At 42.7% G+C, this 26,410-nt stretch overlaps 1 protein-coding gene across 2 annotated transcripts in view; it reads left to right on the forward strand.

The window, feature by feature from the left end:
* The first annotated feature begins 430 nt into the window (after window positions 1-430).
* JAK1 (Janus kinase 1) overlaps window positions 431-26,410 on the forward strand; it is a 31,231-nt gene continuing 5,251 nt past the window's right edge. The window contains exons 1-18 of one of the 2 annotated variants that reach the window (XM_014937491.1): window positions 431-510; window positions 1,378-1,576; window positions 3,571-3,694; window positions 9,312-9,465; window positions 11,375-11,538; window positions 12,194-12,536; window positions 14,017-14,190; window positions 14,346-14,503; window positions 15,235-15,358; window positions 17,439-17,628; window positions 19,573-19,679; window positions 20,488-20,634; window positions 21,266-21,353; window positions 22,421-22,548; window positions 23,040-23,175; window positions 23,619-23,770; window positions 25,307-25,457; window positions 26,149-26,243. In XM_014937491.1, the coding sequence (XP_014792977.1) occupies window positions 505-510; window positions 1,378-1,576; window positions 3,571-3,694; window positions 9,312-9,465; window positions 11,375-11,538; window positions 12,194-12,536; window positions 14,017-14,190; window positions 14,346-14,503; window positions 15,235-15,358; window positions 17,439-17,628; window positions 19,573-19,679; window positions 20,488-20,634; window positions 21,266-21,353; window positions 22,421-22,548; window positions 23,040-23,175; window positions 23,619-23,770; window positions 25,307-25,457; window positions 26,149-26,243 (2,640 nt within the window). In that variant the 5' untranslated portion in view covers window positions 431-504. The remainder of the gene's footprint in view (window positions 511-1,377; window positions 1,577-3,570; window positions 3,695-9,311; window positions 9,466-11,374; window positions 11,539-12,193; window positions 12,537-14,016; window positions 14,191-14,345; window positions 14,504-15,234; window positions 15,359-17,438; window positions 17,629-19,572; window positions 19,680-20,487; window positions 20,635-21,265; window positions 21,354-22,420; window positions 22,549-23,039; window positions 23,176-23,618; window positions 23,771-25,306; window positions 25,458-26,148; window positions 26,244-26,410) is intronic. The other variant, XM_014937500.1, reaches the window with a different exon arrangement.

Consider the following 26,410-nt stretch of genomic DNA (forward strand, 5'->3'; position numbering starts at 1 on the left):
ATTTGAATTAGCAATATGTAGTTAAAAACGTGAAGAATGAAGTGACCTCAAAAGCCATGAAGGAGGTAGAGCACAGAGAAGAATGCTCCTTTGGTGTCACAGCTAAGGGTTGCAATAAGCATGACACCAAACTGATGGTTGATACTCTGAAAGTATGGAAAAAACCAACAATGAATAACCAGGCTTTTCCCCTGGTTTGTTTTTTTTTGCCTGCATCTCAGTCAGATCACCCAAAGAGTCAAAAGAAACCAGTAGACCCCATAGACTCCTAGATGCTCACTCTGACTGTAATTGGTTGAGGCTAGATCCGAATCTCAGTTACATTAACAGAAAGATTCCCTCTAATTGCATTTTATCAGCCTGACCATGTATTTTGTGCCTCAAACTGTACAAAGCCATTCCTGACAATTTTTTTTTTTTTTTTTCTCAGCTGGAGTCAAGTTGCTTTTGGAGAGCGTGAAGATAATCCGTTTCAGCTGCGTAGAGGATCAGACAGTCACATAAATGCAGGTATGTTAGCTTTTGAGGTTTGGTTTTGTTTGGTTTTCGGTGGGAGGATTAAGTTTGTAAACTGTAGAATTGGTGGTTTGGGCTTTTGTTATTAATTGAGCTAAAGCTTAGTAAAACATGGAACAGAGACCCTATAATACCTGGAGCGTGTGTTCATCTGTTTCCTTCCGGTTCTTTCTATTTAAGCACTGGGTATAAAATGCAACATGCATTTTCTTTTGAGTCAGAGCTATTTGGTGTGCATTCTTGGCAGTCTAAAAGATATTGCATTAAACCTACTTAGTGCTACCCTTTCCTTCTGAAACAGAGAGAAGTAATAATAAAAAAATAATTCTCCAATGAAGCTCATTTCACCATGACATATTAAGTATCAGGAGTTTAAAAAACAAAGGGTGAGAGGGGAGAAAACTATCAGAAATATTTAGCTGTTAAGGAGATGATAAAAATAGAAGCTAACCTTTTTCTAACCTTTTTTTTTTTTTTTTTTTAAAGGCAATATAAATGGCACTGTTTATATTACCCAGCCTCAAGTGTTGTTTTTCAGCCAGTTAGGTGCTTAAGGATGGGAAAGTTATTCCTGCTTTACAGCAAGGAGAGAAAACTTCTGTAATAGTTGTGGAACCACCAGAACAGAGGGGAATGATTTGGAACAGAGATTCCACAAACAGAACAATCACTGACATTTATTTCTTTTTTTCCACTTTTCGTCTTACTTGCGAAAAGTACTGATTTTGAATAATAACATTCCCAATGTGAAGACTTGGAAAAATGGTATTGCAGTAGCCTCATTAAGCAATGCATTTGTGTTCTGAGAAATACTCAAACTCTTCTTCACATTTTGCTTAACTGTTCTTCCTCCCCTTTCAGTATCTAAACGTAAAAGAAGATTGCAAAGCCATGGCTTTCTGTGCAAAAATGAGGAGCACGAAGAAGAGCGAAGTAAACCTGGAAGCTCAGCATCAGGGTTTGGAAATACATTTCTACCTGCAAGATAAAAATCCCATTTGTTACACCAGTGGCGAGTTCACCTCAGAGGAGCTGTGCATTGAAGCTGCCCAGAAGTGTTGTGAGTATATGGATTTTATGTAAATTCTCAGTGGCAAGGCTTGACAGAATGGAAAGTGATGCATCCTCTCTGCGTGTAAGTCAGTGTTTGTAGAAGAAATATGCGTGTGATGGAGTCCAGGATGGAAACCTCTGCCAAGGGGCTGTTTGGGCAGTTCTTAAACTGTTTGGAGTGGAAGAAATGGTGGGAGAGACTGTCTTAAGATTCACATAAAGGAATGATCTCCCACCCTAGTTACAGGCACTGATGTTTTCATCTGGATGGGATGAGATTAGGGATGGGATTAGGCTTCTTTTAGGAGGAGAGGTTACAGACACCGATGTTTTCATCTTGCTGGGATGGGATTAGGCTTCTTTTAGGAGGAGACACAATATACAGATTAGTTAAAAAACCCCTTTTTATCTCCTATACTAGTTGGTAAGCCTGTCAAGATCTGTCCCATGTTATAAAGCATTTTGGAGAGGGCTAATGAGAACAAAGATTTGCTACTTCTGAGAACCCATTTGATACTTTACCACTTCCAGTTTTCTCTTCCATTACCTGATAATTCTTTGCAGAGTGTTACGATATCAATAGTATTAATAATTCACCAGTTAAAGTTAACCAAAATTGTGGTAACACAGAAATGTATAATGAAGACTTGTTGCTTTGTCGCTGTGCTCCTTTGACTCAGCAAAATACCTGAGTATGTATATATATAATTCTACTGGAATCAGTGGATTAATCTATGTTAGAGCCTCATGAACATGGGCCCCGGTGTATGGTGTGAACCCACATACTGTGCAGCTTCCCCAAGTAATTTCTGTTGGAAGTTTAAAACCTTTGAAGAAATTACTTTAAGTGAGCAGTCAGCTTTCCTTAAGGGAACTTCTTTCTTTTCCTTAAGGAAACTTCTTTCTGCCTTCTCTTGCTTTTCACTAAATCCACACAGCACATGGCAGTGAGGTACCCACTAATGGGTAAAGTCTTACCCATTTCAGGGAGGCTGTGATGCTGGTCTTGGCTGTAAATCACAGCTTGAATAATTAAACCATTGGTGGCACCTGTGTTCTGCTCGTTGCCCTGCAGAAGGCAGCGCCTGCCCAACCTCACCTTCTTGTGAACTTTGCAATTAGGCTGGTTGGGTTTTATTTCCTTGGCTTCCCTTCTGCTCTCTCTCTCTCTCCCCAAATCATGGTAGAAGTGGTTTCAGTGAATTCTGCAGGACCCCAACAAAGTGCTCTGCAGTTGGCATGATTTCAGAAAGACACTTAAGCCCACGCTGCAGTTCTCTCTGCAGTAGAGCTGCCTCCCTCCCCAGGGCTTTTGCAAAAAGGCACTGCCTCCCATTGAGTGGGAAACTGAAGTGAGGAATTCAAACAAGGGGAGACAAGTAAACATACCATAATCAGCCTGGTTTTCCTCTGGGATGATGTAAATGCAAAGGTTAAGGCATGTGGCCCTCGATGTATGAGTCAAAGTCTGTTCTTTGTTGGAAAACCCACTGTTGAATGAGCATAGACTGGAAAAATAGCACGTTGTGCTTTCTGATTGTGTTGTAATGAGAAGGGGATTTTCATCGTTTCACTAAACCCTTCTCTTCCAGCTATAGGAGTAAAATTTAGTAGTAAAATAAAACTGACAACAAAGTCGTATTGCTGAGTGGGTTTGTTAAAACACCTGTTTCTGTGATCTGGAAAAAGTGGAGATTTTTAAGTCATTTCCTCCTAGGTTCAGACCTTTGGCAAAATCAGAATTTCAGAGTGAGTTTGATGTTGAAAGTAGCTGAAATGATCTGCTGTTTAATGCACAGTAAAACCAGTGGAGTGAGCAGTTTGCAGTTCCACTTTAACCGTGACTTTCTAGTGTTTGCTTTAAACTAATCCTGGTATCAGTTTCTTTTCGTGGTCTCTTTTGTAAGTTCAGATATTTGCTTTATGCATTTGTATTTGTGAGGTGTGCGTATGCGTTCTAGCCTTGTGATTCATACGTTTGTTTACTTTCTCTCCCCACAGCTGTATCTCCTCTCTGCCATAATCTCTTCGCGCTGTATGATGAAAACAAAAAACTCTGGTATGCACCAAACAAGGTCTTTAAGATAGATGAAAAAACATCCCACCGGCTCCATTATCGAATGAGGTAGGTGCAAAATGCCTGAGAAATGATTTCCATTATCGAATGAGGCAGGTGCAAAATGCCTGAAAAATGATTCCTTAGCCATAGGTGGATGCTCTGACTCTTACTACTGAGCTCAGTGAAGAAGCAGGAAAGCAAAACCAAAAGCAGCAGCTTGCTTTTCACAGCATAGATAAGAGATTAACAGGAAAAGCTTAAAATGGCTCCTGATTTTCTTTTCATCTTGCTGTATAACCTTGAAAAAAAGCCCTAAAAGGTGAAAAACCACAAGAACCTGTATCCACCAAGCTGTCGGTGACGGAAAAGCTAAATTGAAACAAAAGGCTCCAAAATGTTGTTTTACTGTGTCAGTATTTTGCATTCTTTGATTTCCATTTGAAGTTCTTAAAGTGAACTGTGCTCCTGCTGAAAGCGATGGGAATTTTACTATTAATTTAGAAGGAAAAAGCCACGTGCTTTCAAGATTCTCCTCTGGGAGTGTAGGGGAATTGGTGTGACCTCGCTGTGGGTGGCGTGCGCTGGGCTGGAGAAAGTGCCAGAAAATACAAACCCTCGTTCCCAGGGTCTTTATCTGACAAGTCCCATCGGGTTGAGCTTCAGGTGGCACTCCTACAGCACGAAGCCTGTTGAGATTTGTGGGACTGAAGGGGTCCAGCAGCCCTCCTCCACTGGAAATGAAAATAATGCTGACAGCTCTTGAGCACTCACGCGCTCCAGCTAAAGGAATGGTGTCCTCCTTTTAGGATTTGATAGAAATCTAATTCTGAGTATTATACTGCCTTCTTTGGTTTATTATTTTTTTATTCCGACTTTTCTTCTTGCATCATTATGAGCTTTAAGTGTATGATACAGGAGAAAAAGATACAGAATGAGCTTTGCTTCCAGGAATAATTAGTCTAGAAATGACTCATCTTCCTAAAGCAAGTCCACAGATCATTTTTGTTGGTCCGTCAAGGTACAACTGGAAGAAAATAAGCTTCTACATAATATTACCCCTTTGCCTTAAAATGTAATACTCACATGCACAGTCAGTTTTGCGCTATAGAAAAAAAAAGTCAAGTGTTAATACAGCATTTTAACAGCTTTTTCCTGATAATCTCTAGTTAGACAACACGGCTATCGCTTGTACATGCTAATGAGAGAATTGGCAGATGTAAACCCCAGGTTGTGCACCACACAGTCAGTTTTGGGCTATAGAGAAAAAAATGTCAAGTGTTAATACAGCATTTTAACAGCTTTTTCCTGATAATCTCTAGTTAGACAACACGGCTATCGCTTGTACATGCTAATGAGAGAATTGGCAGATGTAAACCCCAGGTTGTGCACCCAAGCCAGTTTCTAGACTTTTTGGAGAATATCAGCCTTTTTGCTTGTACAGATTCAAAGACAGAGCTTTGTGAATATGATTTTTAACTTTAAGCTATTTAAATTCTGATTATGTTTCTGCCAGACTGATACTGTTGTTGTTGTCTGATGAACTGTTCCAAGAAAAAAAGACTGACAGTCAACAAAAATATCTTTGCTTTTCAAATAATTATAATACCGATACCTATTTTTAGAAGAGGAAAGGGATATTATAGTCTCTTCTTTTTTCTTTAACACAGTCTGTTAGTGGTGTTAATGACTTAACCTCAACTAATCTCAGCTTTAAACAGCTGTGATTCAGTTTGGCAGATAAACACCGTACAATAATGGCATTGAGTGACTCTCTAAAAGAAGCTCTGAGGACTCTAATGGCCTCTTACAGAGCATTAAGTGCCCTTTCTTGTTTTAAGAGATCAGTCAGATCAACCATATACTGGATAATAAAAAACATTTATTGGTATAATCTAAATCTGGGGCATTTTTCCCGATACTGAAATTCTTTGATGCGGTCTGCTTTACTGGTATTTGAAAAATGTAGTTGTGGTAATGTAATCCTCTGATTAGAGGCATGGTGCTGTTTATAACTCAGTTATTAAAAGATAGTTTCCTCTGTGTTTGGTGTTTATTATAGTTTCTGGTTTGGGTAAAGGGTTAGAACTCTCTCCACATTCTCCTTCATTCCTACTGCGTCTCACCTGCCCGGCTTTAAAACTGCCTGAACAGCTCCCTCTTACAGATCTTCTTTGGCTGTTCATAACTCTATCAAATTCTAGGTATACAGGAAAAATTACTCTATGGTGAAATTTCGTTTCTGGAAATTCTTCCGTTTGACAATTTTATAGAATGAGGCTGGTAAATGCCCTGCTTTCTGTATTTAAAAGTTCCGGTCGTTTATTTTTTTAAGCTTTGGAGTTGGGATTTGAAGTTTTGGCAAGGGCATCTCTTTTGTCAGATGTATTTCATGCATGAAAACTGGCAAACTTTGGGTCCTTTAAAAGTTCCGGTGGTTTATTTTTTTAAACTTTGGAGTTGGGATTTGAAGTTTGGCAGGGGCATCTCTTTTGTCAGATGTACTTCATGCATGAAAACTGGCAAACTTTGGGTCAATAATACGTATTTTAAATAATTTCATATGCATCTAAGAAGAGACTATGTGAGTTAAGCGCTAAAATCTAAAGATCCCTGTCTCCCTAGGAATATTGTAGTGTATTGGTGAAGTGATACTTTCTTTTCTTTCATTTCTGATCTATTGTGTGTTTTGGCTGGGCATCGGAGCTGGGAGCAGGGCTGGGGACTGAAAAATTATGAGCAATGCAGGATTGTGAAACTGTTCTCTAAATGAATACTGTTCATTCTGAGCTCTGCAAGAGGCAGAATTCCTCTTGAAAAAGGAAAATGGTCTGGGCTTATTTAATAGTGCAGTGTGTTAGGGTGTGTATGATCATTTAGAGACTAAATCATTTTTATGTGGACAAGGTGGTTGCTGAAATCTCATTATATCGATAGATTTGATTTAGTCATGCCCTATTGAAATTGTATACATAAAATGAAAATATGTGACTGAGTAGTTTCAATTGCTTTGAGATGTTTGATTTTTCTCCCACTGCTGGGAGCTTTGGAGTTGATTTCTGATTGCATGGACTTCCTGTCCTCCTCCTCTCCCCAACACATCTCTGCCAGCTGCTCTACTTTTGGTACTATTCCAAAAGGACTTTTCTTTTCACTAGAAGCTTTGTTAACTAGCCCTATATTTCTTTCACTTGCTTCAAGATATGAAAAAAAATAAACTGTCTACACCATAAGAAACCATGGTATTTTGTAATATCCGGGACTAATTAGCACACCAGCTGATGGAGGAGGAGTTTAACTGTTCGGTGGCTGGGTTGTGTCTGAACCAGACGCAGGAGCGGTTCTTGCCATGGAGAAGAGACCCAAGACATGAGATTCTGGAAACCCTGGAGAGAAGGACTGTCAGAGCTGTTCTCAGGGAGAGGACTGAAGGGCTAAATTGCTCCTTCCTGGGGTGACCCACTGGGGTTGACTCCCCAAATCGCCCCCGCTGGAGTGCCAGCCCTGGGCTAAAGGAGAGGTGGGACATGCTCCTGAAATCAGGAGCGTTCAGTCTCCCTTCCACCTCCTCGGTAGGACTTTGGAGTTGGGAAGCTTGTGTTCCCATTCCTGTTTGTGAAAGTGGAATTGCAATAGTCTGTCTCCCCCCTTACCACAAATCCATCCGTCTCTTCAAGGCGGAGACTCTCCCTCTTTATGTGGTTCCTCAAACAATGGGGCTCTAATTTTTATTGTAACTTACAAATGTTGTCTTAGTGCAGTTTAACAGGGAAAGGAGCAAATTCTCCTCTCAATTACAAACAATACACGATACCTTGCCCATAATTATTTTCAGGAAATACCACAAGAATTGGAGTTATTAATTATCACTAATCTTATGAAGGAGCATACGGAAACCAAGTAATTTCCTGGAGGCAGAAGGATTTGCTTCACTTTGCTTTTTATGCTTCAGGCAAAGGAGTTGTGCAGTATCTTGCAGTACTGGTCAGGAGTTCATGACACAGTTGGGTGTTGGTGTTCCCACTCATGCTTTAGATACGTACTTTTGGGGGACTTAAAAAGATTCACCAAAAAGAAAGGATGGGCAGAAACACTGGACAGAAAGTCTTGTCTTTAAAAGAGAAATTAGATACATAATTCTTCATTTGAATCGTCAACTTGCTGTACAGATAACACGTGATTTAAACACATGGCACTGATCTAGAAATGCTAATTTTGTTTTGCTTTTAAGATCTTGCCTCTGGACTGAAACTGATACACACCAGTCTCAACCACTGCAGAACTGGGACTTCATCCATGAACTCCCAGTCTGGTCAGAGACAAGTCACAAAAATACAGTCACGTATTTTAAAACACACAGCTTTGCATGTGGGTTGTTCTGCACCATAATGTTCATAAACATTTGCCAGTTGACTTATGGTCTTCCTGCAGTCTTTCTGTCTTCCAGGACACGTCTTTTGACATTTTTATTGTGTTATATTTGAAATGGAACTGCTCGGGCAGCATAGTGATTTGTTATTTAAACTGATTTCTTATTTGCGATCTCGAAATGTGTTCGTAGATTATAAGGTAGTTCATTAAGCTTTTTTTTCTTTCAGTACAGAAAATGTGTATTTCCAATTCAGGACTTAGATATACCCATCACATGCCTCAACATTTTCTACCTAAAACCTTAGGGTTTTTCCACTTGCTTTTTCTTTACTACTTCTTTTAAGTGCAGTGTCTATTACCATTCTCATTCGTTTGTCTTTTTCCTCTGTAAAGCTCTTTGGTGTCATTTTGGTCACAAAAATTCTTTGTGATTTTGATCACATGTTTAAGTAGTCATTAAAAGCTTTGCTGTTGAGATGTCATGGTAATGTGAAACAAATTATGTGATGCTCACAGTGGTCACTCTCCATCCGAAATTTCCCACCACCCTTTGGATGACTGCAGTGATATCTATCTATACAGCGAGGTAATTCTGCATCGTTTGCTCTTGCTCATGCTGCATGCTCCTCTGGAATTAGATTGACAGGTTCTTACAGAAATCATCCCTACTTAGCAATTGGGTAAATCTGCTCTGCTGGAACCTTTTAATTATAAGTAGTTTGTGATCGTGCCCAAGGCATGAGCTTTTGCAAAAGGCGCGTTGATTCAAACCAGATTTAACTAAACTTTACTTGGTTTCAGTGTTACCAGAAGCCAGATAGACACAGATTTCTGGAATAATTCAGGCAAAGATTTCTCAAAAGGCGCTAACAGAGCTTGAATTCAAAATCTTCGTTCATTTTCAGTAGATGCCAACTCCTTTAGCAGGTTTTAGGTGGAGGCTTTACACTCTCTTACACTGCTCAAGCCAAGTCAGAGGTGATGGAGGCACCAGGAGGCCCCTGAGCAGTGTCTTCTCCTGTGGTGGACTATGCAGGGATGTGACAGGCAGTCAGTCGGGGTGTTGTGAGTTAAGAGTGAGCTGCTCTTGATTGGAAATGCTGAAGACCTTGGACTAATAGACCATTTTTCCCCAGTTCCTCAGGCCAGGCATGCCATTTCAAGCAATGGGCCACTTTAAGTTGCAACCTCAGGGCAGAAGATTGAGGGATTTTGACGTGTAACTGGTTTTCTTTTCAAAGTTTAAATTGGGCATCTAATGTAAACAGAGAATTTCCCCCAAAATTTTTAAAGTTTATTCCTTTTTTCTTGCAAGATACTACTTCACAAACTGGCATGGGACTAGTGAAAGTGAACCCTCGGTGTGGAGGCACTCGCCAAGGAAGGCAAAGAGCTCTTACGAGAAGAAGACAATGCCAGAAGGAACCCCTATACTTGATGCAAACTCATTAGAATACATCTTTGCACAGGTAAGAGGTTGCTTGCAAGTAACTCTGGCTTTGTGGTTGCAGAAAAACAATTTGATTCAGTAGAAGCTGCCTTAAAGACCTCTTTTCAAACTTTTTAAGTCCATGTAGCCTTACCTGTTAGTATTGATAAGTGTTTTCTTCGTACTTCTGCGTGGTGGAGAGAATTTGCTACATGAAGAACAATCTACCCATAAGCAGGAGGTGTTAAGAAACTGCCAGTCTCACAGTCTAAAAGGGCTGTATTTTTATTGGCATAGTTTCTTTTAATATTAAACATTTTTGGATAAAAACGCTATCACCTTTTCTTCTGCAAAACATTTGCACATAATGAATTTTGACATCTCTTGTGCTATAGAGGATCAGTCGTGGTATTTAAACTGACAGAATGGTGTCCTTTTAGTGAGTCTTCTCCCACTGAGCGGTGTTAAAACACCGACTGACAAACCCACTGTCACTCAGCCTGTTCACGGGTGCTTTTTCTTTCCTGCTGTTGTGAGTCCAATTAGTTGGATGTGGCAAGTAAGCTGGGTCCCTATTTCCAAAACCTTCTTGTGCTCTTTTACAAAAAAAGTTCATATACACACAAGTGATTGTGCAAGTGAGAAACTGTCTGGTTTTGTCGAAGAAATGGGAATTGAAGTTGATGAAAGTTTGTGAAGTGAGCAAATTAAATGCACTAAAGAAAAACCATGTTTACTGTTAATTCTGAGTATAATTTCTGCAGAATTTTCAGTCTCAAATATGGTTGTCGCCTTCAGAAAAATGAAGCTCTTCCAGTGAATCCTTGTTGTTTTGTTGTGAAACCACAATAAAATACCAAGTAGACTACAACTATGGGTACATTTTAATGGTACCACTTGCATTCTAAAGTAATGAAGCAAATAGGTTTTTTCTGTGTGATCAAACTAACTTAGACCTTATTTCATATGAATATCCTTGCCTACATGTATGCAACTTTGCAAAATCACTGTTTGAAAACCTGCTGCGAACTGGGTTTTGGCCTTTCTTTGTTTTTTTTTTCCCTTTTTTTCCTTTTTCTGAATGCCAGCAAGAAGAATGAAAGCACCTTTTAAGTTGTGGAATGCATAGGGACCCTAGGGGATTTTGTCAGGCAATATTGTATTGCGGAATTTTACTTTGGGGTAATAACATTTTTAAAAAAATAAATCAGAAAAGGACTAATGCTGATATAAGGCAACAGAAATGCTCTTTGGTGACCAAATATTTTCCAGACTGTCCCAGAGCAAGGTGATGCCGTAGGGTTTTCAGTCTTGGCTTTGGGATGGGGCTTAGAGCCTGAGTGTATGGGGTTCCTAGAGACACCAGGTGATGAAGGGGCAGAGATAAAGCAGAGACACAAAATATTTATTGTGTACCAGAAAAATAATTATGATGGTGCTGGAAGGGTGCAGGGGTGGTGCTTTCCTCAGTTAATTAAAAAGCAAGTGAATTTTTGGTGGGCTAATGTATAGAAGGACAGGATAGGGGAGTTGCAAGTGTCTGAGCAGTGCAGGTGTTCTACCTGGCTGTCCACACACCTTCTTGGTGAAAGCCACAACTTTGTGGACTGTATGTGGGATGGGTGTGTTGTGACCATCCTGTGATTCCATTTAGTCCACAAACTGTCATTTTAAAAGACTTCTGGCAGGCACAAATGTTGGTGTTTCTTCTCAAACAGGCAGGGCTTGTGGGGTGAGTAGCACTTGCCCATGTTCCACTGGTCTAAGAGAAGACTTCATCCATTGCACAGCTCTTCCCTTCTTCTCCTACCCCTTCCAGTCCTGGCTTTTGGTTTTGGGTGACTCCTCTTGCTTGAGGAGAGCTGTGATCTTGTGACGTGTTGCTCGCTCATAGATAAACTAAGACAAATACCAAATCTGATAGCTTTCTTTTCTTCCTTCCTCCTAAGGGTCAGTATGACTTAGTGAAAGGCCTGGCACCAATCCGTGATCCTAAAAATGATCAAGAGGTTCATGAAATCGAAAACGAATGCCTGGGGATGGCTGTCCTTGCCATCTCTCACTATGCCATCAAGAAAAACGTGAAGCTTCCAGAGCTTCCCAAAGATATCAGGTGAGCTGGGAAGACTTCTTTGTCACTGTTGGGGCTGCTGTGCTTCTCTGCCAGAAGGGATTTTAAGCATTTTACCTTCCAGGGTCTGAATGCACAGGAAATACAAGCTGCAACGCTGCTAGTGCTACCTGGATCTTCCTAATCTTGTCAATACGTATTAGAAAACCTGATTTTTTTTTCCTCATCTGGAGAGTATTTCAAATCTATGCAAGCATGCCAACGCTGCTAGTGCTACGTGGATCTTCCTAATCTTGTCAATATGTATTAGAAAACCTGATTTTTTTTCCTCACCTGGAGAGTATTTCAAATCTATGCAAGCATGTTGCTGTAAATTCAGGGTTCTGTGTCAGTAGGTTCAGAAATGGCAGTGTTGTTAATTAGCAACCAAATGAGAAAACTGTTAGAATAAATTGTTTTATTGACTTTATTGATTTTATTGATTTGAGTGGGTTGTATCCATCCAGCTTTCAGATAAGGTTAATATTTGAATTCCCGTTGGCTATTAATGCTGTAAATCACTGCTACAGTACCAACTGCGCAGTGATTTACTGCATCTTGTTCTCTGCAACTTTCAAAGTAAGGCAGTTGCACTTTTTAGAAAGTTAAAAGCTTAGGAGACAACAGTATTAACTTATAACGTTGTTTTTCCTTCTAGTTATAAGCTTTATATTCCTGAAACGTTGAACAAGACGATCAGACAGAGGAACTTCTTAACCAGGATTCGGATAAATAATGTTTTCAAGCATTTCCTTAAAGAGTTTAACAACAAAACCATTTGCGACAGTAGTGTGTCTCCACGGGATCTGAAAGTGAAATACTTATCAACAATGGAGACCTTGACTAAACATTATGGAGCAGAAATTTTTGAGACTTCGTTTTTGCTGATTTCATCTGAGAATGAAATCAATCGATTTAATTGTGGAGACAACGAGAACCCTCAAGTATATGAAGTCATCGTAACGGGAAACAACGGAATTCAGTGGAGGCTCAAGCCAAATGTAAGTATTGCTTGAAAAATGGGAATTTGAAGATTGCTTCTGGGGATATGACAACTGTTTAAAAGTGGTCATGATCTTTGGACACTGCAGACCAGCTCTTTATTGAAAGGAGTTCTTTCACAGGTTGGAAGGGACCTCAGGAGGTGTCTAGTCCCACCCACCCCCCCTTCATGGTTAGCTTTGAGATCAGACCAGGTTCCTCAGAGCTTTATCCCTTCTGGTCTTAAAGGAAGGACCCTGGGCAACCTCTTCACCAGGAAAAGTAAAGTCTGTACTATTTCTGCCAGTCCAGACACAAGTTTTGAAAGATTAATATCTGTGGTGGCCCTCAATATTGAATCTGATAATGCTTTTTGTGTATGGGGCATCCCAGGTGCTGTGTTTGCTCAAACTCCTAGACTTTTCATGAATAAATTAAAATATAGTGATATCTTCCCTGGAAATGTTCAAGGCCAGGCTGGATGGAGCTTTGAGCAACCTGGTCTAGTGGGAGGTGTCCCTGCCCAGGGGAGGGGGTTGGTACTGGATGATCTTTAAGGTCCCTTCCAACCCAAATCATTCTGTGATTCGATTGTTCTATATTGAATTTAAGCTTTTTCACATCAGTGATATTTTGTATGTTGTTCCTTGCTTCAGTGCTGCTAATTGAGGTCACTTTGCTTAACCTCTTCTGTACTTTGTGTACAAAAATATTAAATATGCTCTAGGTTTGAAGGGATTATGGTATATTCTATATTTTTTTCTCCACACATAATACTTGAACAAGCAGACCTCTTTTTGCTTGCTGCAGTTCCCCCTGGTGATGAGAACCCTACTGATAGCTATCTTTTTTTAACACAAAAAGCATTGTGCTTTGCTCAATTTAGATATAACCCAACTATCTCTATCTCTGATGGAGAATTTCTCTTTTAAATGATAGTATTGATGGGGGGTGGAGGAGGGAAGGAAGAACTGATCTTTGAGCAGAAAAACTTGCAAGAAGTGCAACCTGTTTCTTGTAAGGCTTCTGTTTCTGCTGATTTATAGATTATATTTATTTAAATGCCTAAACCAAAGACTTGCATCTCAGCGAGAACCTTTCTGTGACTAGCAGGACGCTTTGCTCAGCCTGAACATTTATCTTTTTAAAATAAGTAGTTGCTCATAATTTTCACTAATTTGTGGCCTGTAAGGTGCTAAGCTTCGTGGTGGTTTGCAGGCAGAATTTCACCTGCCATCAGCAGTTTGGGTGTGCAGTGCCAAAATTCGGTGCAAAAAGCATTCCATAAATAGCCAGAGAAGATTAATTTGTCATAAATTTTTGTTTTAGAGTAAAAATGCTAAAAAAAAATTGAAATGTTTTTATTAGTATACCTTTATCCAAAATCTCTTTGCAGTCTGTACAGACGGAGAAAGAGAAGAAGAAAAAATCTGACAGCGTGCTAAGAAAAAAATTTGAAATGTTTTTATTAGTATACCTTTATCCAAAATCTCTTTGCAGTCTGTACAGACGGAGAAAGAGAAGAAGAAAAAATCTGACAGCAAAAACAAAAAGGATGAAGAAAAACACAGAATTCGAGACTCATGGAACAATTTTTCCTATTTTCCTGAAATCACCCACATTGTCATCAAGGAGTCTACAGTCAGCATTAACAAACAGGATAATAAAAGGATGGTAAGAACCAAACCTTGGGGAGGTTTCCCTCCCATGGGAATCTCTAGTGTTGTTGGGCAACAGGGGATAACTTCCTTTAGGAAGTTCCGTTTTCTAACAGGATTCTTAAATAAAGGCCTTTCAGAATTCTTTACTGAAATATCTTTCTGTTGTAGGAATTAAAGCTGTCCTCACACGATGAGGCCCTGTCGTTTGCGTCATTGATCGATGGATATTTCAGACTCACAGCAGACGCCCACCATTACCTCTGCACAGACGTGGCTCCCCCCCTCATTGAGCACAACATAAAAAACGGATGCCACGGACCCATTTGGTTAGTAAAATGTCTGATTTTTATTGTTCTTTTATTGCACTTGAATAATTAGTCCTCTGATACTGCTGCATAGTGAATCCATGGAGAAAATCTGACATTTGGAAGGCTGTTAGTTCCCAAAAGGTTGTAGAACAACTTAGTTTTGCTAAGGATTATATTGAAAAAATACTTAAGTCATTTATAAAACCAGTTTTTCCTCACTATAAGAGTATTTTGAGTAGTAGTTTTTCTTCACTCTAGGAGTATTACTTCACTAATAGCTATAAAGATCATTATTAGTTGAACAGATGGGAATATTTTAGGTAAACAAGAGTTGAGCTGTGTCTATGCTGATCCTGGGAGCCCTTGGGTGGATGAACAAAGCCTTTGTTTTATTAAATAGCTATTTTTTCCCTTCTGCTCACCTTGTTGGCTTTTCCTTTTATGTTTGAAAGTGCAATATGTAGAAAACTGAGAGCTTATGTGCACACTGTGTTGGATGCAGAATTACCTCATTAAGCATGCTAAGGGCTTAATAAATCATTCTTCCCTTGCTCTGTGCAGCTAAATGTGAACATGTTTAATGCGCACAATTAAACCATGTTTTAATAATAATATAAATATTTCTAAGTTGCTGTTACGCATTTTTGTTCCAAATATAGGATTACTGCCCTGTGTGTTTACTAATAATAGATTTTGGGGTGCGACTGCTCATTTGTTGGTTTTCCTCATTTGTACCTCGACTCTTTCAGCACGGAATATGCCATCAACAAGCTGCGGCAGGAGGGGAACGAAGAGGGAATGTATGTGCTGAGGTGGAGCTGCACCAACTTCAACCACATCCTCATGACAGTGACTTGTTTCGAAGGCTCAGAGGTACGTCAGGTGCAGCGTCCCCAGCACTAATCTGGTAATCGGCTCAAAGCCCAGCAGCCCCCTGTAATCCATGTTGATGTATTTATGTTCTTTAGGGCAGGCACCCTTGTCTTTGTTGCTTTCTGGAGCAGCAGAGGGTAGATAATTGCACTCAGAGCTTTGTTGTCCCCAGACCCGTGTGCTATCACTACATTTATGCTCTATCACAGAATCACAGAATCTTAAAGATCATCTTGTCCAACCATCAACCTAACTGACAAAAATAGACACCCACACAACAAACAAGGAGCATCATCACTAAACCATACCTCCCAGCACTTCATCAACCCGTCTTTTGAACACCTCCAGGGATGGTGCCTCAACCACCTCCCTGGGCAGCCCATTCCAATGGCTGATAACCTTTTCAGTGAAAAATTTTTTCACTGAAATCCAGCCTGAACCTCCCCTGGGGCAACTTGAGGCCATTTCCTCTTGTCCTGTCGCCTGGGACTTGAGAGAAGAGACCGACCCCCATCTAGAAACACGACTCATTACAGGCTGAGAGAGTTGGGGGGGTTCAGCCTGGAGAAGGGAAGGCTCCAGGGAGACCTTCCAGCCCCTTCCAGTCCCTAAAGAAGGGGGGGCTCCAGGAAAGCTGGGGAGGGACTCTGGATGAGGGAGGGGAGCCCTAGGAGGAGGGGGAAGGGTTGGACCCTGCAAGAGGGGAGATGGAGCTGAGATGTGGGGAAGAACTTGTTTGGTGTGAGGGTGGTGAGAGCCTGGCCCAGGTTGGCCAGAGAAGCTGTGGCTGCCCCATCCCTGGAGGGGTTCAAGGGCAGGTTGGAGGGGGCTTGGAGCAACCTGGTGTGGTGGGAGGTGTCCCTGCCCAGGGCAGGGGGTGGCACTGGGGGGGCTTTAAGGTCCCTTCCCACCCAAACCATGCTGTGATTCTATTACATCCAGAACATTTCCATTCATAGCAATTAAACTGTGCATGAACATGATGGAAATGAAGCTTTTAAAACTCACATGGTGTGAGAACGACGTAACAGAATTTGTCACTGCAACTTATCTGATGTTTCTTGAACATGGGTTTAATTATATGAATGTATTTCTGCTGACACCCTGTGAGAGAGCAGTGCATGAGGGTGGTTGCCTTCACGTGTCGCGCACCACAGAAGGGCACAGACTCACAGTTTGCTGGTGGAAGATATTGTATGTAAGATGAGCGATAGGTAAAAGCTGATGAGATAGGACAAGTGAGAGAACCAGTTAAAAGCAGAAAAGGCAGCAGCAACTGCACAGAAGTTTGGATTTTACTGACCTCTGTTGGAAGTCTGCAGCTAGTTTGGGGAAGATACTTAAAGTGTTCACACAAGAATAATAATAATAGCATGAAGGCGTAGAAGCTGTTTTCCTTCTCTTAGAAAAAAGTGTTAATAGGATCAATGGCGAGGTCAAGAAGGGACATTTAAAACAAGAAACAATAAAGAAAGAGGTGGTGGGAAGCTGCAGCACGTTAGAGGTGAGGAAGCAGGAGCAGAGGGTAGAACTTGAAAGGGCACGGGCTTGAGATTGGTGAGTACGAAAGTTCAGTGGTTCTTCCTCAACAGCTTTCAACGAAACTGGGAGGTTTGAACAATAGCCTGAAATCTCGTTTCACTTGTTGGACGATCTGGGTTGTGAAAGGGAGTTTTGCTGTTTTTAAGTTGAGATTTTGAAACAGTGAGCCAAATTCTGCAATTCTTGACCGAGTGAAGAGAAAATTCCTTCTGAAGAGTTGAGGCTTCTGCACACTCTCAGGCTCTGCAAGACACAGAAGCCAGAATCGTGTTGTTGGATGATGGCATCTTTATATTGCTCTTCTTCCACTATGTTATGAGCTTTTCTGGGACTGAAGTTTATAGGAATTTTAGGGCCTTTTCCTACTTCGGACTCCTACGTTGGAGTCTGATTAGAGGATGCTAGTCTAGGAGCAACTGATTAACTGGTCCTACGTGTAATTTCAAAGGCTTCAGGGGAGCTCTTATGGCTTTAAAACATTCTTTCACTTTAATGATTATATTTCCCTTCCTTTTTTCCCCTCTTTCCCCCCTAATAGCAGATGATAAATAATTCAATCCAGTACAAGAACTTCCAGATCGAGGTGAAGAAAGGCGGGTACTTCCTACATGGTTCAAACAAGTCTTTCTCCTCCTTAAAAGAGCTGATGGATCACCTGAAAGGACAAATACTTCGGACAGACAACATAAGCTTTACACTGAAGAGGTGCTGCCAACCCAAACCAAGAGGTAGTTTGTCCTTTATAATAGAGGCAACGAGCTTTGGTGTCGAAAGGAAACAAACTCCAGAAATAGGAATGTCTTTGGTTTGTTCTGTATTCTTGTGTGAAGCTCTTTTGTCATTTCAAAAATGACATAAGAAGTTTCTTCCTTCTCAGTGGAGGGAGGAGTCTGGCCAAAAAAGCAAAAGCAAACGCTGTGAGCAAGGTTTTAGGGGTTTCCTCCCAGTGATGTAAGCTCAGCACAGGATGCTCAGGGGCCGGTGCTTCTTGGGAGCCTTGTTTGTGTGAACTTCTCAAATGACAGTGAGAAAAGTTCCGGTTTCTCTTGGTTTTTCTTTTGCGCCTACACCAGCTGTAGCCCTGCGGTATCCACAGCAGAGGTGGAACTGGAGACTTGTTTTAAGCAGAAAATGTCAGGGCTGACTCAGAGGCAGGGGCTGAAACGCTGCGGCGGAGCGGGGACTATATAAGGTTCTTCCTTTGCTCCACCGAGTCACGTATACATCGCGCTGCGTTCCTCTGGCACAGGAGGGCTGCAGCCTGGGGTTTGATGCTCGTTTGCTCTCATCATGAGCTGTTTTTTGCTCTATTAATCTTCAGGGAAGGCTTGATCTGCAACTGTTCATGGTCAGAACAGCCTCACAGTCCGTCAGTCCATCTGCGAGGGCAGATTTCAGAGGGCTGGGACAGTCATGCGTTTGTTAAACTGTTAATTGCTCACTAAAATCATTTCTTATGAGCTTCAAGCGTCTCGCAGCTGAATTTTGTATGAAAGAGGAAACACAGTGGCGTGATTGTGTTGATCAGATAATGGTTTCCTGTTAGAATAAGGGGAATAACTGAGCTACATTAATTACCTGCGTGTTCTGACGGATTTAGAGGAGAGCTCTGTAGGTAGACACTGAGCTTGTCAACACTTTGAAGAACGTTGGTGATTGTCTGGAGCATGGGGAGATTATACATTTTTGACATTCCAATTACATTTTGACAGCTGTATTTGGAATGAAATCAAGTGGGTGAAGGAGTTGACTTCCCATTTCAGCTTTTCATTGGCATCAGTTACAGTAGGATCCAGGGCATTATCTGTGCCTGTCTCTTCCCTGTTTTGTTGTTGTTTTTTTTTCCTTCTTTTTGAATCTATTTAATTTAATTCACAAAGAAGTTTAGGGGATGCAGAAATGCATTTTTTCTGGCGCACAGTTCATTACTGATTGTTTTCAGGGTGCTGGATCACAGTTCAGCCCTGACGCAGGCATTCTGCTGGCAGTAATGGGAAGGGCAGATGCACACAGAGATCTAAGCCCATCCCAGCGTAATTAATAATCCCTGCTTGTCAAACAGGGGAAAGGAAAAATCCATGTGTGAGACTTTTGGATCTAACCCTGCCTCTCCCTGACCAGAGGTGGGCTGGAGGAAGTGCAGGGCTGTGGAGTCTTTTCCTTCTGTTCATTTCCCATTCCCCAGTTTAATTCCAGTGCTCTGGAAACAGACTGGAACTAAGAGATTGTTAGTATTTCCCAGAGACCAGGACATTTTCAAGGAGGTAAAGAGGGAAAACAAGACTCTACCCCTCACCCATCTGCGCCTTGGAAAGGAGTTGTACTTGTTAGCAGGAGAGAGTGTGTGGGTTTTTTACTTAAAGTATAGCAGAGATGTTTCTTCTTTCTACCCTGGGTATTTCTGCACAGTAAACACTATCAGTTTCTTAATAACAGCCCCAATATTGCTAATATTCAGATTGTGTATATAATGTAAAATATGCAGCTCTATTTTAGTGAATTCTTTGTTGAATTGCAGAGTTGAGTTGAGAAATTAAGTCCAGGTTTCTTCTTTTCTTCCTCCTTATTCATTTGGGGATTTACCTTGCATTGAGCATATATAATAATGTTACTGACCAAGAAGGTTATATTAGAAAACCCTTAAAGACTCTTTTCTTCTCCCTACCTTCCAGAAATCTCCAACTTGCTTGTTGCAACCAAGAAGGCGCAGGAATGGCAGCCCGTTTACCACCTGGGGCAGCTGAGTTTCCACCGAATCCTCAAGGAAGAAATCATCCAGGTGGGCAGCTGGGTGAAGCATTTAAAAGCTCTGAAGAGTCTTAGCATTTAAAGTTTGACATTTCAAGCTGATCTAGCACCCAAATTTTCCCAGATTTTCTGATGTAGTCTGTAGTTAGTGATGCAGGTGACCTGAATAAGTTTCAAAAATCGCATAGTGGCTTGAAATCCCATTTGATGTTTCTAAAAGAGCTGAGCTTTTAAATCATGCAGTTAACTTCTCCAGTTAAATAACAAGTTTGGGGTGGTTTTTTTTTTTGAAATGGCATCACTGACCAGGGAAGACGGATATAGATTAGGTTCATTGTTTCTTGATTGGTATATTTACAGTCAGCACACAGGCTTCCTGCAAAAATACCCACGGCGGAATCCTCTGTTATTTAGGAGGAAATTGCTTTCCCAAACAAAGCGTTCCATTGAAATATTACTTCCTCTGACTTCTGGAAACACATTAAAGATTGCCTCAATAGCAGCTTATTGTAAATAAGATGTCAGGTGTTATTTATTCATTTGGTGTTTTAGTCTAATGATGTTAGATCACGGTGAAGCTGTTTGATGGAATGGAGATGTATGGAGATCTTTAATATCAAATGAGTTTACAGTCGGAGTATGCTCAGAGACACCACTAAAGCTGTCACTGGTTTCTCCCTGGAATAACTCTAAGTCTATATGAAGCTAGATAAATGGCAAGCTAGGTCCTCTCTCTACTTGGAGAGGCAGAACAGAGTGCAGATTTGAGTATTTGTGTAAGTTTATGCTTGTTTCCTTCGTGTCCTGGTTTGAAAAACAAACGGTGTGTTCTGTCTTAGGGAGAACATCTTGGCAGAGGGACGAGAACACAGATTTACTCAGGGATTCTCAACTACAAAGACGATGAGAATGAAGGCTATCAGAATGAAAAAGAGATTAAAGTCCTCCTCAAAGTCTTGGACCCCAGCCACAGAGACATTTCTTTGGCAAGTTTCTTTCCTTTTTCTCTGTTGTACTACAACTACTGGGCCTCGCCATCTTGTACGTGGTTAATGAGGAGAAGCCTTTAGAAGAAGGCTTATGTAGTAAGGGAATAAGAAGACACTGGAGGTGTATCTCACCATTTTAGGCAGTCAAATCCATATTGACCAGCATTTTTGAGATACTCAGTAAGCTGATCTCATTAGATGGGCAGCAGCATCAGATCTGGCTGCAGGACACCAATGCTCCAGACCATGAGTGCAAGGAAAATGGCCCCAGGCCTTGCTGTGGTGTGAAAAGCACCATCGAACCTGTACCCATGGTCTGGCAGCTGAGAGTGCTGGAGATCAGTGAGCAAAGAGCTTTGGTCACTTACAGACCTCATGAACAACAACCCACCTCTGACATGAGGGTTACAGACCTCATGAACAACAACCCACCTCTGACAGCCCTCCACTGCCCCATTGCTGCAGTAGGATGGCACATCCCTACCATTGTTAGCCCTTTATGTTACTGGAAAACACAGTGATCTTTTGCAAATCCTCTTGTTACTTGCTGCTCTGTAGTTGTTGAACACTTGGGTGACTCCCACGATGACCAGCAGTTTAATAACTTTCCTCTTTGGCTTTCCAACAGGCCTTCTTCGAAACGGCAAGCATGATGAGGCAGGTGTCTCACAAGCACATCGTCCTCCTCCACGGCGTCTGCGTCCGTGACGTTGAAAGTGAGTTGGGTGAACATCTCGGGAGGGACAGGGCAGCCACTCAGCTCAGAGCCAGCATGGGGGGAGGTGGGGTCAGCAGCTGCTGCCTCTTGATCATTGCAATGCAGACAGATGTGGAATTGGAAGACCCAGACAGCAGTCCTTCCTGCTAATAAGTTCCCCTTCCAGTGCTGTCTGTGACTAAGTGCCTCACAGGATGATTCCTGGAGACTGGAATGCCAGAGTGACAGTGGTGCTGTCGAAAGGCTGAGGGACTTGGGTCTTTTTAGTCTGGAGAAGAGAAGACTGAGGGGGGATCTGATCAACACCTATAAATACTTAAAGGGTGGGTGTCAGGAGGATGGGGCCAGGCTTTTTTCAGTGGTGCCCAGGGACAGGACAAGAGGGAATGGGCACAAACTTGAACATGGGAAGTTCCATCTCAACACAAGGAGGAACTTCTTTCCTTTGAGGGTGGCAGAGCCCTGGAAGAGGCTGCCCAGGGACGTGTCTCCTTCTCTGGAGACATTCAAACCCCACCTGGACACGTTCCTGTGCAACCTGCTCTGGGTGGCCCTGCTTTGGCAGGGGGTTGGAGGAGATGATCTCCAGAGGTCCCTTCCAACCCCATAGCATTCTGGGATTCTGTGTCCATACAAACCAGCCTTCTGGCAGACGTTACTTCCCTGGGAGGGTTTTGCCCTTGAAATGCTTTATTCATAGAATCACAGAATGGTTTGGGTGGGAAGGGACCTTAAAGCCCCCCCAGTGCCACCCCCTGCCCTGGGCAGGGACACCTCCCACCACACCAGGTTGCTCCAAGCCCCCTCCAACCTGCCCTTGAACCCCTCCAGGGATGGATGGGGCAGCCACAGCTTCTCTGGGCAAAGGTTCCAGGTTTACTGTTCATTTCCTACATAAATCCACTCTCCTCAGCCTGTTAATGTGGACTCTGAGATAAACTTTGAGGAAGGTGAAATAAAGATGGGACAGGGAGCTTGTCTGGGCAGGGAAGGTGGCAACAGGTCTATTGGGTTACTCCAGACAGTGGTTATCTCGATACTGACTTTATGCTCCTGACTTTGCAGATATCATGGTTGAGGAGTTCGTTGAATTTGGGCCTCTGGATCTCTTCATGCATCGGAAGAGTGAAGTTCTGACAACTCCCTGGAAATTCAAAGTTGCCAAGCAACTGGCAAGCGCGCTGAGCTACTTGGTAAGGGGGTGTCTTGGCACAAGCCTTGCCACAGAGGTGTCACATGCATGAGTAGCTAATGAACTGCCTTTCTCAGTGCAAGGATACTCTTTGGGTATTCTTTATGTTGCTTTAAATAAGGAGAAAGACTCTCAGAGAAGGTGGTGAGCTCCTGTTTTATCAGCAGGTCACCACAGGCTCTGTGCTTGCCTCTGCCACCGGTTCCACTGGGTGGCTGGGGACCCTGTCACAGCTCCCCCTTTCTGCAAGTATATTCTTTGTGAAAAAGGGATATAACGTTGCTCTTTTTCCCCAAATACACCAGATACCTGAGTATGAACAGTGTGTTTCCCTCCTCCTCCTTCCCCTGCTTTTCTCTAGCGTAATTTCTTCCAAGCTGTTATTTTTTGTGTCTCAGCGTGGGGCGTTTTGCAGTGATGCCCTGAGCTGTGGGTACGTTAGAGCATTTGACTCTTCTCCACTCACTCTTCTTTTCCCCCCCTGTACTGTAGGAGGATAAGGATTTGGTGCATGGAAATGTGTGTACTAAAAACATCCTCCTGGCAAGAGAGGGAATTGACACGGAATATGGTCCTTTCATCAAGCTGAGCGACCCAGGAATACCCATAACTGTGCTGTCCCGGCAAGGTATGGTACAGGAACCAGATTTCTCTCTTCAGTGTGGTGGGGAAGGCAGAAATGTCATTTATAGCAGCTAAAACTGGCTCTAGAATAGAAGTAATCGGCTTCCATGAATCTGAAAATGACATGGAAGTAAAGGAGTGTTGCTGATGGTGGGTGCTCATTGTATTCATTTCTTGTAAGAAGTCATGTTAAGTCTAGTGAAATACAGAAGGAATCTCAGTTTCTGCAGCAAGGGCTCAAAGCACAACCTGGTAAAAGCCACAGAAACATCCTTCTGAGAACGGGGCTTGGAGAATCAAAATTTCCCTGAAGCTAGACAAATACTGCAGCCTTACTTTGTTTTAATTATGCAGCTGTTAAACAAGAATAATTAAGTTAGAAAGCTGGTTTTTTTTCAGTCCTTTGATATTAACTGCAAAATACTTGGATTCTGTGTTTTACCCCAGAATGTGTGGAGCGAATCCCCTGGATTGCGCCCGAGTGCGTGGAAGACTCCAAGAACCTGAGCGTTGCAGCAGATAAGTGGAGTTTTGGTACAACCCTGTGGGAAATCTGCTATAACGGGGAAATACCGCTGAAAGACAAGACGTTGGCAGAGGTAAAACCACGTTACACAAACTTCACCTTGACTTCTCGGGTACAGCCTTTTTGGTGCTTCAGTTTTTATACCCAATTTGGGTTCCTTTCATCTTACAGGAAAACCAGCTCTGCTGGACTTGATAAGGGGCCGATCCATCTCAATTGCTGCATTTTTTTTGCAGGAATTCTTGTCCTGACTACAAAAATTGCTAATTATTCCTTCAACCTGAGCTTATTGGAGACTTACAAAAGTCAGCATCGCAACAACTAAACAGAACTTCCGATGCTCTCACACCTTTCCTAACCCCTCTGTCCAGTCACAAACTGACTGAGGTTGTGTTTAAAGAGCAACCAGGTTCTTCTGTTTCTCCTTGTTTCTCTCGGACGTTGGCTCAGAACTGGGGCACCGTTATTGCTGGCTCTGAAATCTTAAAAATATATATTAAATAACCCTTGTTCTGCCTTAGTGCTGGCAGTTTCTACCCATCACTGCCACGCTCCCTCAGCATCTGTTCCAAATTTTTTCCTCTCTGGAAGCCTGGCTGCGTTGGGAGGGCGCTGGAGCGGGGCTGCTGGGCTGGAGGAAATGACTGAGCACTTCATGAGTCACTGCCCAAGATGTTTGAAGAGGAGGTGGCTGAGAGGAACTTGCTGCCTCCGCTACAATCAGCTTCCTGCACGTGGCCCAACAGCTGGGGGGGGTTCTGCAGAGCTTAGAAAGCACACAACACCCCCCCCAAACTCATCCCTTCTGCCCCAAAGCTGGTACCTTCTGTGGGGTTGTGAAGAGCAGCCAGTGTTGTATGTCCTGGTGCATAATTAACATGGAGAGCCTGGCACCTGGCAGGAAAATAACTTCAGAAAGGTGACATCTTTAGCATGTTTTAGAAATTAGTGCTGGCAGTTTCTACCCATCGCTGCCACGCTCCCTCAGCATCTGTTCCAAATTTTTTCCTCTCTGGAAGCCTGGCTGCGTTGGGAGGGCGCTGGAGCGGGGCTGCTGGGCTGGAGGAAATGACTGAGCACTTCATGAGTCACTGCCCAAGATGTTTGAAGAGGAGGTGGCTGAGAGGAACTTGCTGCCTCCGCTACAATCAGCTTCCTGCACGTGGCCCAACAGCTGGGGGGGGTTCTGCAGAGCTTAGAAAGCACACAACACCCCCCCCAAACTCATCCCTTCTGCCCCAAAGCTGGTACCTTCTGTGGGGTTGTGAAGAGCAGCCAGTGTTGTCTTGTATGTCCCGGTGCATAATTAACGTGACGAGCCTGGCACCGGGCAGGAAAATAACTTTGGAAAGGTGACATCTTTAGCATGTTTTAGAAATTCCGTGTGTTGCTCCAAACCACACCAGATTCAGCACAACAGTCAGTCTCCACCTGCCAGGAGGTGATGTAAAGTTACTGCTGAAAATTAGGATTTCCTTGGCAAAGTTAAGAAAAAGTTCAGGAGGAGTTAAGGATCTAACAGGTCATGTCTTCTGATGTAGATAGAGCCCTGGGGGTTTTTAAGTTAAAAGCTAAAACTCACACACTGGTTTCCATTTGCCCCTTACAGAAGGAGAGGTTCTACGAGGGGCATTTCGTGTTGGCGACGCCGTCGTGCAAGGAACTGGCCGACCTGATGAAACAGTGCATGAACTACGACCCCCACCAGAGACCCTTCTTCAGAGCCATCATGAGGGACATCAACAAACTGGAGGAACAAAGTAAGTCCTGGTTTTGCTGAGGGAGGAGGGAGGCTGGTTCATCTGGCTGGTGGACACCTTCCAGCAGCATCTTGTGGACCGTTGTATGGACAGGAGCGTGTCCTGTCCCTTCCTATAGATGAGCACAAATAGGATGCAGGTGTTTTACTTATAGAGTGGTGCTCTTTCTGCCATTTCATTCAACGATCCATATTTTATACGACATTTTTAGTGTCAAGGCAGTTTTGAGCTCCATGAGATTTCTAGGGGACTTTCTTGACCGAATCAGAGCATTAACACACGCAACTCTGGTTCCTGGTTCATCTTATGTTGAAATTACTGCAAAAAAACTAACAGTCAAAGGCAAAACTGGACATCCCATACCTAGTAATAAATAATGAAATAATCATAGAAGCTGAGCAACTGCTGCAGGGTGGGAAGGAGACCAAGAGAAAACTGAATCAGAGTCTGGAAGAGGCAGCGAGCACCCCACAAAGTGAGGGAGGAGGATGAGCCAGTGACAGACCGGCGTGTACAAACAAAGGAATTCCCTGTCAAGAAATAGGCAGGATTTACATGAGAAAAGCTGTGACAGTTGGGATAGAAACACACCAACAGCAGATTGGGAGTGAGCGAGGGCACCTCGAAGAGTCCAGACCGAGGTGTCCTTACGGGAATCTCTCTGACCTGGGGCTTTTCTGTCCATTCCCAGATCCCGACATCGTCTCGGAGAAGAAACCTGTGACGGAGGTCGATCCCACTCTCTTTGAAAAGCGATTCCTGAAGAGAATCCGTGACCTGGGGGAGGTAAGAGCAGCCTCAGAGGGAGATAAGTGTTCACCTGTGTGCACACACAGCTGGCTGTGCCCCCCTGTGTCACAACAGGCAGATGGGAACCCTGAATGAACCCTGAATGCCTAAAACATTGCACCAGTGACACCGTGGCCGGCGGGTGTCGCGTTCAGTCACGCTCT

This window comes from Calidris pugnax, unplaced genomic scaffold (assembly GCF_001431845.1).
Source record: "Calidris pugnax isolate Ruff unplaced genomic scaffold, ASM143184v1 scaffold29, whole genome shotgun sequence".
In the NCBI taxonomy this organism is placed as follows: domain Eukaryota; kingdom Metazoa; phylum Chordata; class Aves; order Charadriiformes; family Scolopacidae; genus Calidris; species Calidris pugnax.